This window comes from Protobothrops mucrosquamatus, unplaced genomic scaffold (genome assembly GCF_001527695.2).
Source record: "Protobothrops mucrosquamatus isolate PMUCROS unplaced genomic scaffold, P.Mucros_1.0 scaffold3240, whole genome shotgun sequence".
Lineage (NCBI taxonomy): Eukaryota > Metazoa > Chordata > Lepidosauria > Squamata > Viperidae > Protobothrops > Protobothrops mucrosquamatus.
The window spans coordinates 39,250-56,870 of NW_015389235.1; the positions used below are offsets into that span (position 1 = coordinate 39,250).

Below are 17,621 nucleotides of genomic sequence, written 5' to 3' on the forward strand. Positions count from 1 at the left end.
GTGAATAAATTCTATTAAAAAGCTTTTCATTCTTTCTGCCAAAATTGCAGCAAAGATTTTATAATCCACATTTAGTAATGATATTGGCCTGTAGTTTTTAATTTGTGTAAGATCTGTATCTTCTTTAGGTATCAAGGTAATATTAGCTTCAGTCCATGAGTTTGGAATTTTTGTCTGTATAAAAATTTCATTACACAAGTCCTTCAGAAAAGGGGTCACAGTATCTTGTAAAGCTACATAAAATTCTGCAGGTAGTCCGTCCAGCCCCAGTGTCTTATCTTTCTTTTGTCTTTTAATTGCCTCTATGATCTCCATCATTGATATCTTCTCATTTGACCTCTGTTGCATATTTTCTGATATTTTTGGAAGATTTGTTTTTTTAAATAGTCCTGAATTGCCTCTTCAGAGATCGTCTCAGCCTTATAAAGTAGTTCATAAAAGGCCTTAACGATTTTTTTGATACCATCATTATGACAGTGTATTTCACCCTTTTCATCCAGTAATTTACTTATTGATCTTTTTTCTCTTTCTTTCTTTTTTCAGTCTATATGCAAGCCATCTACCAGGTTTATTAGCATTTTCAAAAAAGTTCTGTTTGGCTCATTTAATCTGTTGTGCCATAGTATCAGTCTCAAGTAGATTTAATTTATGTTTTATTAAGTCAATTTGTATCTTCAATTTTTTCTTTTGTGGATCAGTTTGTAATTCCAGCTCCAATATACCAAGCTGTTTTTTCAATTTGGACTGTGTGATTCTCTTTTCTTTGTTCTTTTTAGCAACATAGGTTATAGCTAAACCTCTAAAGTATGCTTTTGCCATGTCCCAAACATTTTGAATAGAAGTATCTTCCTTTTTATTAATCTTAAAAGAAAATCCATTTCTTTTGTTGTTAATTGTAAAAATTCTTTTTCCTTCAAAATAGATTTATTCAGAGACCATCTCAATCTTTTCTTAGATCCTTTCCATGTCATTTTAATTGAGTTATGGTCTGCCCAAATATTTGGTTCTATTTCAACTTCCTGTATCATAGTCTTCAGGTCATGGGAGATCCATATCATGTCTATTCTTGACCAAGATTTATGCCTGTTAGAGTAAAAGATATATTGTGTCTTTCCTGGATTCATCTCTTGCCATATATCCTGCAAACATAGTTCATCTTTCATTTTTAAACAAGATTTAGATAAAGTATTACTTCCTTTCTTCCCTTGTTTATGGCTTTTGTAGTCTTGAACTGCATCCACAATTGCGTTAAAGTCTCCCAATATACAAAGACTATGATAGTTTAAGTCCACAAGTTTGTCGTATAGTTGTTGAAAAAATTGCTCTTGTTTCTCATTAGGGGCATATATTGCCACCAACAATATTTGTTTTTGATTCCATGAAATCTCCACCATTACTATTCTTCCTTCCTCATCAGAATAAATTGGTTTAGATTCAACTTTTCTTTTATATATATCACTATCCCTCTTTTCTTTTGTAATGCCGAAGAGAAATAAAGTTTGCCTAGTTTTGGCTGTTCTAAAATTCTAAAGTGTTGTCTCTTAATATGTGTCCATTTTAAGTTTCTGTAGCCTATGAAATATTTTATTCCTTTTTGATGGGGAATTGAGACCATTTATATTTATTGAGTATATTCCAATTTCCTCCATAATTTTAATTATTTCGGGATCTCAATCTTCTAGGTGAGCTTATCTGTCTCTGATCTTTAGGTCTGACGTCTTCCTCTGATTGCGTCTTTTTTGGTATCTCCTCCTCTGTTTGCTTAGAAGTCTCTGCAGTAGGCATTCCCTCTGATCTCTTAAATTCCATATCACCTTTCTCCAAAAAGGCTCTGTGCTTATTGAAAAATTCCTCTGCTTGGAATGGAGTGTCCAGTCTATATCTTTTCGAGTCCCCAAAAATCAGTAGCCCTTCTGGAATTAACCATCTAAAATTCACTCCTCTATCAATCTGTTTCCTTGTTAAAAATTGATAATCTCTTTGTGCTTCCCTTATTTTTCTAGGAATCTGTTTAAGAACTGCAAGCTCTTTGTCTTTATACTTCATAGGTTGGTCCCTTACAATTCTCAAAATTTCATCTCGTCGATTTCTTTTAAGAAATCTGACGTGGACCTCCCTGGGCACTCTGTTCCTTCTTGCATAGTTAGAGTTGACTCTAAAAACCTGGTCCAATTCCCTATTCATTTGGTCCTTTTCAATTCCAAGTAAATCCACCAGTAGTCCACTCATCAAGTCTAATAAGTTCTCATCTTTCTCTTCTATCACATTTTGAAATCTTAAGAAATACGATGTTCGTTCCATCTCCATGATGGCCAAATTGCCTTCCAATTCCACATTAGATTGTGCCAATCTCTGGTTTTCCTCTTGTAGAGCTACTAATTTCTCATCTACCACTGCTGACTTATCTTCTATTTTCTGCATTCTTTGTTGTGTATCTATCATCACCTGCTGAAATGCTTCCATTCTTTGGTCCATCTTAAGGATATCATTCTTCAAATCTTCATAGTTTCTCTCTAAGTCCTTTTTCATATCCATTCTACAATCCGCAATTGCCTGGAGTATGGCCTGTGTATCTTTTTGTTGAGCTTGTTGGGTTTCCTGCTGTAGAAATGTAGTGATAGATTTTTGAGGCGCCGGACTCACTGAAGTTGAGGCAGGGGCTGAAGAACCCTTTTTCACCCCTTTCTCCAAATTTAGAGTACTCATCTTCAAATTATTATAGTTGTAATTTGTAATCCAATAACAGGCCCGATGGCCACTTTATTTGTAACCCAACATGGAGGCCCACTGGCCGATTGTAATCCACCAAAATGCGCAAGAAGGCGAAAGAAGGATAAAAATAGTTGTCCAGTGCCCTCCTATTATCAGGAAACAAGGCCAAAAATAATTTAAAAAAATAAGAGAAAAAATCAAAAATCAAAAGAAGAAGTGAAAGTTATCCAAAAAAGAAAAATTATCGAGGAGCCCTAAAAAAAGGAAAAAAGAAGATATGGACAAAGAAGCACCCAAAGTCTCTAAAAAAAGAGATACTAATAATAATAATAATAATAATAATAATAATAATAATAATAATAATAATAATAATAATAATAATAATAATAATAATAATAATAATAATAATAATAATAATAATAATCCAGGAAAAAAAGAAAAAAAACTAAGCCTACAAGGCAATAGTAACCAAGTTTTAATCCAATTGCAGCTTTGCAAGGTCTTCTTGTGTAGTTTCCTTACTACAGAAATTACAACCAGTCACAGATAGCACGAAGCCAGACACTAGGCAAAAACAAAAGCAAAAACCCAAAGCTCTCTCTTGAAGGTCTCTAAAAGATAAGAATGTCTGGGCATTGTGTCTGGGCATTGAGCCAAACTTTGCAGCTGCGTTTCCAAGGTCAGAAAAAAATAAATAACCACCAGGGGACGCTGTTTCTTTCCCTGTTGGTTGAATAGGGAGAGGGGGAAAAAGTTTAAAAAGTGAAACAGCAAGCTAAAGTTCCATAGCAAGGCAATTAAGCTGGCTTCTTCCCAATATATATATATATATATATATATATATATATATATATATATATATATATATATATATATATATATATATATATATATATATATATATATATATATATATATATATATATATATATATATATATATATATATATATATATATATCATAGCAATCTTGCTTTTCCGTCCATAATAAAATATAGTAAGATCTTCTACTTTAATTCCATTGAAAAAGAGTTCAAAAGTTTTATAATAAAGCTTAAACCGCCGCTTTAGGGGAGGGGGGGAATTAAAAAACCCCTTTTCCCTCCCTTAAGCTTCCAGCTTCAGCTCAAAGGCAGGCAATTTATTTCAAAAGGTCCAGTTTGTCATAAATATTGAGGTTATCTCACCCGGAGCAGTTGCTTGTTCTCAATCAGCTATCTTCTGTCTCCGACGAACAGCTGGTGATGGTGGCGATCGCAGAAGCACTCCGCCCTTCTTTTGCCGGTTCCAGGGGCTGGAACAGGCTCTCCTTTCTCAAAGGTTCACCCCTCGATGGCCACCCCTCCAGGGTGGCATTCAGACGGAGAAACGTCTCCAGGGTCTATAGTCAGCTCGTCACCGGTGATGTCTCTCCGCTTTTCTGGGACTGTTAAACTTTTACCATTCATTCCTCCCTAACAAGGCTGCAGTGGCTGAGCCGTTACACCGGCTCTTGGACAATCAGGCTCCATGGCAGTCGACAAAAGTCCATGAAAGGAGTTTTGCAGAGGTCAAGGCCTTGCTGCCATCAAATGTGGTTTTAGCGCATTTCAATGAGCAACTGCCTGTGTGCATAGCCTGTGATGCATCCCCTTATGGGATTGGGGCTGTGTTAAGTCACATAAAGGCTGATGGGACACAAGTCCCTGTAGCCTACTATTCTAGGACTCTTTCATCTGCTGAGCGTAATTACACGCAGAATGACAGGGAAGCCTTGGCCATAGTGGCTGGCATAAAAAAGTTCAATGACTTTTTATATGGTTGCCATTTTATGGTCTTCACAGACCATAAGCCTCTGCTGGGCTTGTTTACAACCAACAAGCAAACCCCACACATAATTTTTCCTCGAATGCTGAGATGGTCAATTTTCCTGTCTGCACATGACTACTCACTGGTTCACAAACCAGGCAAAGAAATGGGCCATGCAGATGGCCTCAGCAGACTAGCTCTACAGCTAGTAGAGTCAGATCCTGCTCCAACTAACCACATACTTTCTATTCAGGATTTTCCTGAGTCTCCCCTCAATGCTAGGGATGTGGCTGCAGAAACAGCCACTGATCACATGCTAACACGCGTGTTGACGTGGGTGCTGTCAGGATGGCCTGACACATGTCCTGACACAGAATTCCAGAGTCTCTGGAAGAGGAATCATGAGCTATCCACCTTCAAGGGGTGTGTCCTATGGGGTAGCAGGGTAGTGATCCCAGCCTCATTGAGGACTAGAGTCTTGCTCTCTCTGCATGAGGGACATCCGAGAATAATCCAGATGAAGGCGCATGCGCGCAGCCATCTTTGGTGGCCTGGGCTCGATAAAGAGATCGAGGCCCAGGTCCACGGGTGCAGTGTTTGCCAACAGTCTAGCCTGAAATGCCTCAGGCTCCTGTACATAGGTGGGAGGAGACACATGCCCCTTGGTCAAGGGTTCATATCGACTACGCTGGCCCCTTTCAGGGGCAATTATTCCTTCTCCTCATGGACAAGTGGCTAGAGGTCATTCCAGTTTCCTCCACTACTACTGCCAGGACCATCCAGGTGTTGAGAAGGATCTTCGCCTCTCATGGGCTTCCAGATGTCCTTGTCTCCGACAACGGACCCCAATTCACTTCTTCTGAGTTTCAGGCTTTCCTACAGGCCAACATGATCTGTCATGCCACATCAGCTCCATTTCATCCAGTGTCCATCAGTCAAGCTGAGCGTATGGTGTGCACAACCAAAGATGCATTAAAGAGGATCACTCACGGAAGCTGGCATCACAGGTTAGTTGACTTTCTTCTTTGCCACTGCACCACATCTTGCACAGCCACTGGAAAGAGCCCAGCTAAACTCCACTGGGGTCGCAGACTCATTACAAAACTGGAGAGGTTGCACCCAGACCGGGTGGCTTCACAGGTGTCACAGCCGTGGGCACCTAGGAGACTACAGGTGGGCGATCCAGTCTGGGCAAGGAACTATGGACCTGGACATCTCTGGGTGACAGCAGTGGTCTGCAAAGTCACTGGGCTGCTGTCATACAAAGTGGCCTTGGATGATGGTCGTGTGCTCCGTCAACATATCGACCAACTATGCTGGAGGCTTCCCAGCCACACTTCCACTCCTGACTGCTCTCAGGGGGGAGGAGGACCATGATTACTATCGTGGACCGCAGTCTCTCTGCGAAAGCAGAACTTCACAGGCACCAGTAGGGGTTTTTGCCAATGAGGCGACTCCTGACTCTGGCACTGGCACCGGGTCCATGGGACATTGCTTGCAACCGGCTGTTCAGGCTACTCCATCTGCTGGTCTTGGGCTCACGGGACAGTGGTCCCAAGAGGGGTCCATTGTGGACTTGGGGAATTCCACCCCACCAAGGAACTCTGGTCTGGGTTTACAGGATCCGGCCAGTCAGCAAGATGGAGGGTCGCCTGAATCTAGGGGGCATCAAAGTCCTGGTCTGCGAAGGCTGGCAGGTGAGCTTGCAGGCCAGGCAATCACAACCACTCCAAAAAAGTCAGAGCGAGCCAGAAGTCCACCCAAGCACTTACAGGATTATGTAAGATTCCTGTCAGGAGGTGGGCAGGTTTAAGGGGTACTTGGAAATCAGAACATGCTCAAAAGAACGTGTTCGATTATAGTAATGCAAAATGGTATGTATCACTGTGTTGGGGATAAAGGATTGACAAGGTATTAGATTTGTAGTATTGTAAAATATTAAGTACTATGTTTTGAAATAAGAGGGGAGGGGTATTATGTCCTGGGCCTGCTGAGTGACTCAGCAGGTGCAGGAAGCTGCAGAGAGGCCCGGGCAGTCCACGTGGATGTCCGGGACCAGACAGGCTGTCTCCAGCCTATTGCGCATGTGCAAGGTGGGAGAAATACGTTGCATTGATTGGCTGACACTGTCCCTGCAAAGGGGTATAAAAGGAATCCACACCATTTTGTTTTTGGTTCTGTTGGATATTGAATAAAGAGAAGACTGTTGTTACTCCTGCCTCATCTCAATGCCTTTTCACCGAGAATAGAACAGGCCAGTACTAGTTTGAGCAGAATGGTGTGTACTCACGTCCTCAAGAAACTGTTAGGAGGGTATCTTTGCTTCGGGAGAACCACAGAATATATATAACCCTATAAGTACATATGCAGTAAAATTTGCTAGCACATAAGTGCAACAACTGCAAAAATAGAAACAAAATCATAAGTTGGAGAACTTAACTTTGATTAAATGGGGAATGGAAGGAATATGGAAGTTTTCAAGAGGGTGAAGGAAAAAAGACTTAGGGAAAAGGATACACAAATTTTCTCGATGAAATAAAGTATTGAGTTTTTTAACTAGAAAGAGACATTTCTTAAAATATTAGCTGAGGAAAGCTTTTTTTTTTAGGAGCAAGGCTTATTACCTATGCAAACCTTGTAGAAAATATCCTTGGTGATGAATATTATCAGAATCCATGATCATTTAGTATTGTAGGATTTGGCGGGCCAATCAAAAGATGTCTGAGCAGGCTGGCTTTAGTACAATATAAGTTAAACAGGGATGAAGCACTGAATACAGTATATCAAAAATCAAATCCCCCTGGAAGAGATGAAAAGCACACTTATGCAGGTTTCATCAAAAGCAATGCCTGTACGCATCAGCTGAACTTCATTCCTAGGAAGGGTTTTGCTGTTTATATACTATTCTACTGCAATAATTCATGCCTCTAATTATGCACATGTGATTGTTAAAGTTCTTGCTTGTGAGCTGAACCTTGTCCCTCCCTGACCCCATTCACCACTATTAATCACTAGTAGATGGCCTTGGCAAATTATTTCAAAAACAAAGAGGTGCAGGTTTATACTAGAATGCAGGAGATTACGAGAAAACAGCTAACCATGAGTAACAGCTGGAGCGAGGAGAAGCTTAGAGGCATAATTTTAGAAATCTAAGCCTCTACTTAGCAATGATATGCCCAAGGTTACTGAGTAGAATCAATTTATGCAGGAAAGCACAGAAAGTCCTGCACATTGTGAGTGAGCTGTTTTGAAAATGTTGCAGATCTCCAACAATGTTACCTTACCTGTATTTCTAAGAAGGCTTGTATTATTCAAAAAGCTTTACAAACCTACTTCTTTCTTACTTCTCACTTAATACTGTTCACTAAATCTATACTCTAGAGCAGTGGTGGCAAACCTATGGCACGGGTGTCAGAGGCAGCACTCAGAGCCCTCTCTGTGGGCACGCTCAACGTCGGCCCAGTCCTAGGCCTTCAGCTTGGTTTTATAAAACCTTTTCGCTTTATGCCTCCGCCACCGTGTGAAAAAAAAAAAGGGTTCAATCAGTCAATTTCAACTTCTCACGGGAAAAAAAAGAACTTGCAAAGTTGGAATTGATTGATTGAATTTTTTAATCCCACCCAGTCTGCCGTTACCACTGCAACCACGCCCACCTAATTGGCCATGCCCACCCAATTGGCCACACCCAGCCAATGGGCCACACCCAGCCAATGGGCCATACCCACCCTGCACTCAGCGATGTATAAGTGGGTTTTGGGTTGCAGTTTGGGCACTCAGTCTCTAAAAGATTCGCCATCACTGCTCTAGAGCCAGTTAGGTGTAATCTTAAAGGTGCCAGCCTTGAAACCAGGAATCTGTACATTGTAGTCCCACCTTAGGCAGGAAAGCCACTGGGTGATTTGGGGCCTGACACTCTCTCAGCACCATTCGCCTCACAAGGTGGTTGTGGTGGGGAAAATCGAAGCTAGAATAATTAGCTATGTTTGCTGCCTTGACTCATTTATGAAAAGGCAGGATGAAAATATAAAGACAATAACAGCAAGAATGATAATGCTTGAATAAGTCACTGTGCAGTGATAAAACAGGAAGGTAGAAAGAAGTTCACTCCCATTTTACAGTATAAGATTGAAGATGTCAAATCAACACCACTCCATTCTCCTCAGAGCCCTCACTGACTGTAAGCAGAAGAAATAAGGGCCTTTTATTCCTCCTTCACTCATTGTCACTCTGTCCCTCTCTTCAGATCCAGGGCAGAAATCCCAGTCAGATTCTGCTATTGCACTAGAAGAACAACATTTAATAACAGGTTCATCTCTGATGGTAGCTCAGACTAAAGCAAAGCAAATAAACTAATAGAATATTCTGAATTTTGGGGGTGCCTTAGTTTATTTTTTTCTATCTCTTTTCTGCAGCAAAGGTTTGTGACTATATACGCATAGAAAATGGAAATTTTGAACGGTACAAACCATTTCCAATACGGCAGCAACAAACAATTCAGTTTCTTTGCTCTCCTGGTTTTCTGCCTGCAAACAAACAGAATAGATGGCAAACAGCTACATGCATTGATTCCCGCTTGGTCCCAGAACCAAAGTGTTTCAGTGAGTAATTCTTTCCTCTTTGCAGTAGATATTGCCAAGTATAAGCAAAACAGGCCAGATGCTATCCTGACCTTGCTTTACCTTTGAAGAAGTAGCATCCTATAGAGATTTCTGCTTGGTTCTTCTGCTTGCTTCCACTGCTGTCTTTCTCAAGGGTTGTTCTGAAGCCTACAGTTTGCAAAAGAAGGTGTACTGAAACCTTAAATGAGAGAGGTAAAAGCTGAGTCTTTTATAAAATATAAACAGAAAACTAGGGTTCTTCCTCATCAGTTTCCTCCTTTCTTCATATCTTGTCATCTCTGTGAATTATGTCAGAGCATGCAGTCTTATTGTGCAAGATAACTCAGGAGTAAATACAGTAAATAGTGGTTTGTATCAAAAGGTGGTTTATCTTACACTATCTACAATATCATACACCAGGAACAATATACATACACATGCTAGTACAGCAGGATCCAGCAAACCACAATTACAGCAGGAAACGGAAGAGAGAGAAAGACACACTAGTAAAACCTTCCCTTTATACACAGCTCTTAAAGGAACACAGACCCTGCTGAGTCATTCCCATCATTACATCTTACCTCTTAAATTACAATACATCATTACATCTTCATACAGCATTACATAAGCTGGTTAGCTAATAAATCAATACCTTGATACTGCACCCATTTAAAGCTAAACAGCTGTTAATCCAAATGCTTTTATATTGATGCTTGCCAGCATTTAAAGGCTTAGTCAACATATCGGCTTGAACAATTGAACAATTTTTCTGTGCATAAATTCCTGCGCAGCTAACCGTGCCTTATACTGCAGTTCTTTGTCATCTCTGTGAACTAGATATCATGCATTGTATGAATTGCCTTCCAAGAAACATAAAAGATAAAACCAAGTTGCTCTTTTTTGCTTTCAGGAGCATGTGATCCTTCTCAATATATTTATTATGGTCAGTTCATTAATTATTACTGGAACACGTACATAGAAGGTGACAACATTACATTTGCTTGTAGTAGGGGATATTCTCCTGCAAACCAGCAGTCAACAGTCACTTGCACAAAAATGGGGTGGTCACCTCCTCCAAGATGTATCGTAACAGGTAAACTGTAGGACTGTCAGCTAAAATTGCTTGACCTGAAATTGCTTATCATGCTTTGCTGTATGTATGCCTGTATATGTGTGTGTGTGTGTGTGTGTGTGTGTGTGTGTGTGTGTATGGTTAACAATTAACCATTGTTTTCATTTTATTCATTATTGATGTGTTTTGATGTGCAAAGGGGATTTGGGGTTGTCTCCAATGAAGATCTAAGGCCCACTAAAAATTGTTGAGTATTGGGCAATATACAAATATAAAAATAAATGAATAAATAAATGGCAATTATCAAGGACCAGTAAAATAAACAGTAGTAAACATCAACATTACATGATAATACATTTTAACAAATATTTTGCAACTAAAACAATTGAATGCATCTAGCACATTTTTAAAACTTCAATGTGTGTGTGTGTGTGTGTGTGTACATTTGCATAAAAAGAATTAGGTCTGTGCTCCAAATACTTTCACAATTTCAGAAAAGTCTTAAAATATGACATTCCCCTAAATGTAGTCAATGAAGCTGTATTGTGTCTAAAGGTTAAATCATGGCAACTGGGCCAAACTTTGTTAATTTAAGATATTTCATTGCTCATCCAAACAACTTCATTAGTCAGAGCAAAATTAGTTAGGCAGAGAGTCAGAGAGGCATTGTAATGTAACAACTCTTGCCATACCAACTGTTATGTATTAAACCACTTCATAAGGTCTGTTATAAAAAACGGTTAACTAATTGTTCAATTTGAATCATAGACTGTCTGTCTAAACCTTTGTTTTAGGCCGGAATGCATACTTTAAATTGCTTGGCTGCCGCCTAGTGGCGGTCCGTAGAAATATGAGTCAAGCAGCTGCTAGAGCTGCTTCTGTGAGAACTTAATAAAGAGCTGTTATTTCAACTCCATGTCTTCAATGCCTCGCTGTTCCCACTACACAACACCAGTTTTAGGGGTTTCTCCCCAAAATGAGTTGCAATATGTCAATGGGGACTCAATGGGGACTAAAGGTTTGGCCTTCATTTTTCCGTTAGTTGTTTATAGTAAACCTTTAGACACATTTCGCCTAGTTGATTGAGTCTTCATTGACCGTGAAGCTGTAACGTAGCATCCCACTAACTTATATAACTTGTTCTTCTGCTCACGCCAATGTTGAAATGTATCATGTTATTACTATTATGTGTCACCCTGCATAGCTGAAATATATCCTTACAGTTTTAGGGATTGAAAACCCCAGGCCGAATGTGGTTTCCTTTGAGACGGGGCACTGTAACTCCATCTGGAATAGAATGTAGAGCTGGAGTTTTGAATACTCTCCTTGAATATTCCCATCTTTCCTGGATTCAGCTACAATTTATTATTCTTCATTTATCCTTCCATAGCAATTTCAAGAAACCCTAGAGATCTTGCAGATTAATAAATTTGGGTGCTAACAGCATCCTAAAAGGATTAAACTCCAAATCTCCTGGTACTGTCACCCATTAAACTCCAAGGGATTTGGAGCAAAATAGAGGATAAAAGAAGTGAGAACCTGCAGCCCATAATCCACATATAGCAATACCAATACAGACTGAGATCTGACTACTAAAATATGGAATACATATAGCTTATATGGCAGTAAGATTTATTTTATACAATTAAAGGGCAAATTAGATGCCTTAAGTTTCTATAAGAAAGACAGCCGTGAATCTGCCTAATCAGATACATTAATTTCCCCACTCAATCTGCCTATGGATTTCCCAATGTATTGTATACAGCTTTTCTTAACAGTCTCTTAGCCCATTTATTTGAAAAGAGGCATTCTTCCTCTGGCTCCACTGGTTTCCCAGGTATTTTATAAAGAATTCACATTTTATTAACAGAAGAGTTTACATGTTATATTTCCTTTTTCCATTAGAAGTTGAACGCACCTGTAAGGTTCCTCTATTCCATGGGCGTTTTGTACCGGAGCAACAGAGTTTTCAGATCAATGATAAAGCAAGATATATTTGTCAGGATGGCTATACAACCTCAAAAGGAGAGACTGAGGTAGATACACAGTGCCTTACAGAGGGCTGGAGCCCAGAGCCAGAATGTATCAGTAAGTAAATACAATTCCATTGGAAGATAGATTGAAACTGACTGGCATAGACCAGGGCTTTTCAACCAGTGGTACGGGTACCACCTGTGGTACATTGGCACCTGGCAGGTGGTACGCGACCATCCTAGAAAAGTGGTAACAGGGGAGGGGAATGAGCTGTACCGGTGGCAGCACCGCACAAGCCTGAGCGAGAGATGGCTGGAGCTGCAGGGCTGTCAGGGCTCAGTGGAAGCACCAGGATCATTACATCATTACACCAGGCTCCAGCTGGAGCTCAGTGCTGATCTTGGCGCTTCTGCTGAGCCCAGAAGAAGCGCCAATCAGCTGGAATGTTGCAGCATCTCCAGGGTCTTGTGATTTACATTCAGATGCTTGGTAACTGATTTGTATTTATGATGGTCACAGTGTCCCAGGGTCATGTGAAGTGACCAAAACCTGCTGCAACCACCCAGCAGATGGGGGAAAATAAAAACCAAACACCCCCTCACCCCACCCCTGCTACCAATCCTCAACCAAAATGCTCACAACAATGGAAACCTCAGACAGGAGGAAGAGCACCGCTGGGTGGGCAGGCAGATGTCTTGCTTGGCTGTGGCTTGGGGGGCACTTTTTCAGTGCCATTGTAAGTCACTAAGTGAACTGTTGTAAGTCGAGGACTACCTCTACTTTATCACTTTTTTCCTTTTTTTTTGGTCAAGTTTTGACACCTTGCTAGGCGACTGGTGGTACTCGGATATTGCCATATCCTAAAAGTGGTACAATGGGTGAAAAGGTTGAAAAGCCCCGGCATAGACAACAACATGGAATCTTGTTCAGTGAAGAGTAGCCTAATATCATAAACATTTGTAAATGTAGCTCTTCAAGAAGTCTAACTATAGACTTATAGTATAAAATGACTGTATTTGATCATGATTTGAAAAAATAACTTGTAACCTAAATATGTGTACACTTTTATTGTAAATATAACAGTTTGTAGAATTTGCATTTTATTTCCTGTCCTCCCAAGAGCTTATGCCATATCACAAAATATCCTATAGATACAAACAGAAAACATATATTATGGAGTTTGCATTTACACAGAAAGTTATATCTCCTTAAACTGGTAAAATGGCAAGAAAACCTGTTGAGCATCTGCCATGTTCTCTGCACAACATATAGTAAGGACAAAATTTAGTTCAGATTCAAAAGCAAAAACTGCTGAAAAACACAAAGTGCTCACAGAACAACTGTCTGCAGTACCTTAGATAGCCACAACTTCAGCACACTCCTGAAAAACTATGCATCTGTGTTCAGATGCTAGAATCATGAAAGGGCCAGTGAACCAATCTGGAAGATCAAATTGTCTAATGTGACCTCCTGACCTGGTTGAAAAGCAACTAACCATGTTTGCCAAAATCACTAGCGTGAAGCAGTGAGAACCTATTTATAGCAACTCATCATTTGCTTTGTGCATGGGCCTATACCTAAGAGGTCATTCTTTGGTGAGAATTGTTGAGCTTACAACTTAGACTCATGAGAAAAGAACAGTGAGACATTAATAATATCCACTCTTTGATTCCTCAGGGACATGCTTAAAGCCACCTGCAGATAATTTTATCTTCAACACAACTAAGCCTGTTTTTTTACCTGGAGATGTACTTCACTATGAATGTAAAGAGGGGTTTGAAATCACTAAAAATAGCATCAGTGACACCGTGGTGTGCACTGAGGAAGGATGGGAACCTACTCCTCCTAGATGTGTGGGTAAGTTAATGAAACACCAGTCTAATAATCCCATTGTCTAAATCAGTTCATCAAGAATATTTTCCTGATGATTTCCATAATGTTGCATTTACACTTGGGTATACTCAAAAGTATTATAGTCCTAAATTATTTTCCAGAAATTGGCTTTTCAAATAGAAACTTTAAAAAAGTAGAATAATTCAAGATCATATATTTAATTTTCTCCCATTTGTTCTTCCAGTAATTTCTAAATGTTAGCTATAACTTTCTCAATAATCATCTATTTATCATATATTCACAGATTTTAAATAAAAAACATAAAAAATAATATAAATAATAAAAAGGATAAGCATATCTCATTATAATCATCCACCCACAGTCTATGTCAGAGAGAGCCAGCAGGGTGTAATGATACTGGACTAAGTGCAGGGGAAATCCAGTTTTAAATCTTCCTCTCAATTCAGAAAGTAGCTGGGTGACCTTGGACCAATAAGCATCGGGCTTTGAGACAAGCTGACTGAAAAACAAAACTCCTCATCACATTGTGCATTGACAGCTTTACTGTGTGACTAGGCAAGCACAGTACAGAAACAAGCAACCCTAGGACAAATCCTAAGATGGAAAACACCACGAATAACATGACCTACTTTAATGATTTTAGGCATTGCAAAAACATGTTTCATTGAAATATAGTCTGATTTAATCTCTGATAATAGATTAATTTACCCATTTCTTTTCTATACAAATGCAATGGAGTCCAATGTCCAAGATATCATTTGTATTGAACTGAAACTCCAGTTGCCTCCTGAAAAGCACCTTTGGGGTGAACAATGCAAAGTTTAATATCTGTTGAAATATTGTTAAAGCAGCTTTTTATTGTTTAGATCAAACTCCTTATTCGACCTAACCTACTTGATATTGATATTTATTTTGATGGATGTATATGTACAAATCAAATTGATTTATTGAGAAATATTTTTAAAGATTAATCACAAGATTCTTAGTTTCATAAAACTTGATAATCCAGCTCCCCCAAAACCTATATATCCAGTGCCCAATCTAATGGATCCATAGTGGCACTACAAAATCCCATGGTAATCAGGGTGTGATCTAAGACACTGAAAGCTCCCCCAATTTCAGATGACAGCCACAACTCCAACAGGAAACCAGATCTGGAGTGTGATCATTATCCCATGTTGGACTCTGGTTAAGCCCATGATCATCAAGATGGGCATGAACTCCTGAGACCTCCGACTCCACTCCTAGAGAAGGGAAATGGAAGTCCTCTGAAGTCTGGGGAACTACACTGCCATCCTAGAAACGGAATGAAAGAGCTCAGGCAAGGAGGATATTATACAGAAGGAACAATAGCAACAATCCCAGTTAATCCCTAGAGGGCAGTTTAATGAACAGGGTTTCACACCTCTCAAAAGCCATAAGGGATTCCAGATGACAATCAGCACCACCACTCCACTCCAGTATAATACTGGCAAATTCTGAGGAATGTATAGTAGAACTCATGTAAGGAATATAAAATCGTGTTTATTTTATATATAAGCATAAGTGCCTCAAGCCTTCTGGCAAGCAGTTTCATTCTGAAATCACCTTATTCTATTTAATTCAACATTTGTATAGCATTTGTATGTCATGCTCCATTTTTGGAAAATGGCGCAATTGATCCAAGAGAGAACGTATTTCAGCATAAAATGGTGGTCCGTTTTAACTGTGACACAGGATTCACAAGAGTTGGCTCTGAATCTGCACAATGTTATCACTTTGGATGGTCTCCACAGCCTCCAGTCTGTAAAGGTAAATATGGGCAATTTAAGAATTATTACTGTATTTGAGGCGGGAGGAGGGAAAATAGGAACAGGTTTTTAAAAGATGTTCTGTTTTCTAGATTGTGTGAGGAAAACTAATCATTGGCCAGTAAACAGATTTCTCTTAGCAGGATGCTTTGAATGGGTTTCTCACATCTCCATTTATACATATGCAATATAACAGCAAAACTGTATTTGTAAATTGTAAACAGAAAATGTTTATATGAATAGTAATATTGTTTTTCAGGGTTTTTTATTTTAGAGGCAATTTCTTTTTCATTATATTAATAGGACTTCTGAAAAAGAAGTCAGATAGCGGAATTACAAGCCTATTGTAATATACTGTTTTGACACTCTCAATACAGATGTTTATTAGGCTTAAACAGACCACCTACACAAAACCAGAAATGTATATTGCAAAAAGAAAGAAATGGTAGTTCTCCTGTATTGACAAGTAACAGCTGGATTGGCAGCCCGTTTTTTACTGTGGTCATTAAAAAACACACCATTTTTATTAAACTTTATAAATATCATAAAGAAAAAATATATAAAGAAGTAACAGAATAACAGAGTTGGAAGGGAACTTGGAGGTCTTCTAGTATAACCCTCAGCTCAAGAAGAAGCATACAAAAAGAAAATATGATGAACAAATAATAAGAAAAACATTCCATTAACACCTTCTAGGAAAATAAAATGATGGTAAGAAACTATTTATTTGAAAAATCTGATTCTCCTGATCCAAAGGACAAGGAAAAATCTTAGCTGCTTTTCTAAAGGTCTTTAAAGTGGGGACCAATTCTATATTGTGGAGAAATGTTTCAGAAAGGCACATAACCTGGGTCCCATAAGATGACATTTTCCCAATGAAGGAAATCATATCAATATATACTCTTGGGAGCAGTTGGCCCTGCAAGTAGTCAATCCTATCCCATGTAGGGCTTTATAGATGGTAATCAGCACCTGAAAATGCATCTTGAAGCCTGTTGGGAGCCACATCAGCTCACAGAGTACATAGGTCTTGTGGGCAAAGTGATAGACATACATAATTACTCACATCATTGCATTCTGGACCAAGTGAATTTTCCAGATGGTCTTCAAGCACAGTCCCATGTACAGCACATTGCAATAATTCAATCAGGAGGTGACTGAGGCATCAATGACTGTGAGAAGCTCCCCTATAAAGACTAAAGAGGATGACTTTGATAGAGACAAGGAAGAGCTGTTACTAAGTTAGTGAGGAAATAAATATTGCAGAAGCCCAAGTGAGGAGGCATATGTACAAAAACCAATCTAATTTACAGGACATATAAAAGAAGGAGGAATGGAAACACATTCAGATAGGCAAGATTGCTATATCCAATATCAATAAAATGTGTTTTAGATTTCTATGATGTCTATTTTTTTGGTCTGATCCAGGATCAAGCACAGTTGGCATGTAAGATGAAGTTTTTCAAAGGCTCCCCTGGCCATGGTTGCCACCTGCTCTTCAAATAGGAGCCATGTGGTCAAGAAGTATGACCTGAACCCAAGCAAGGAGGTGCAACCCTACTGAGAGTCAAGGTTGACTGATAAGGCCAATAACCCATAGCCACTTGGTCTTGTTAGGCTGGATCTAAAGTCTATTCTTCCCCATTCAGATCCTCACAGCCATCCCAATACTATGACAGAACTGTGACAGTTTCATTTGAACAACTAGGGACAAAAATGTAAAGTAGGTATAATTGAAATATGATAATACTGCACAAAAACTGGGGAATGATCTCCCCCAACAGCTTCATGTAGATATTTAGAAAAGGATGGGGCTAAGCCTTTAGTCACCCC

The 17,621-nt window shown here is 39.3% G+C and overlaps 1 protein-coding gene across 1 annotated transcript in view; it reads left to right on the top strand.

Moving 5' to 3' along the window:
- Positions 1–10,028: 10,028 nt before the first annotated feature.
- Positions 10,029–17,621, top strand: part of CFHR5 (complement factor H related 5) — a gene marked incomplete at its 3' end in the record, with an annotated part of 24,838 nt that continues 17,245 nt past the window's right edge. The window contains exons 1-4 of the mRNA XM_029286287.1: positions 10,029–10,191; positions 12,076–12,258; positions 13,822–14,001; positions 15,616–15,789. Of these exons, the coding sequence (XP_029142120.1) occupies positions 10,155–10,191; positions 12,076–12,258; positions 13,822–14,001; positions 15,616–15,789 (574 nt within the window). The remainder of the gene's footprint in view (positions 10,192–12,075; positions 12,259–13,821; positions 14,002–15,615; positions 15,790–17,621) is intronic.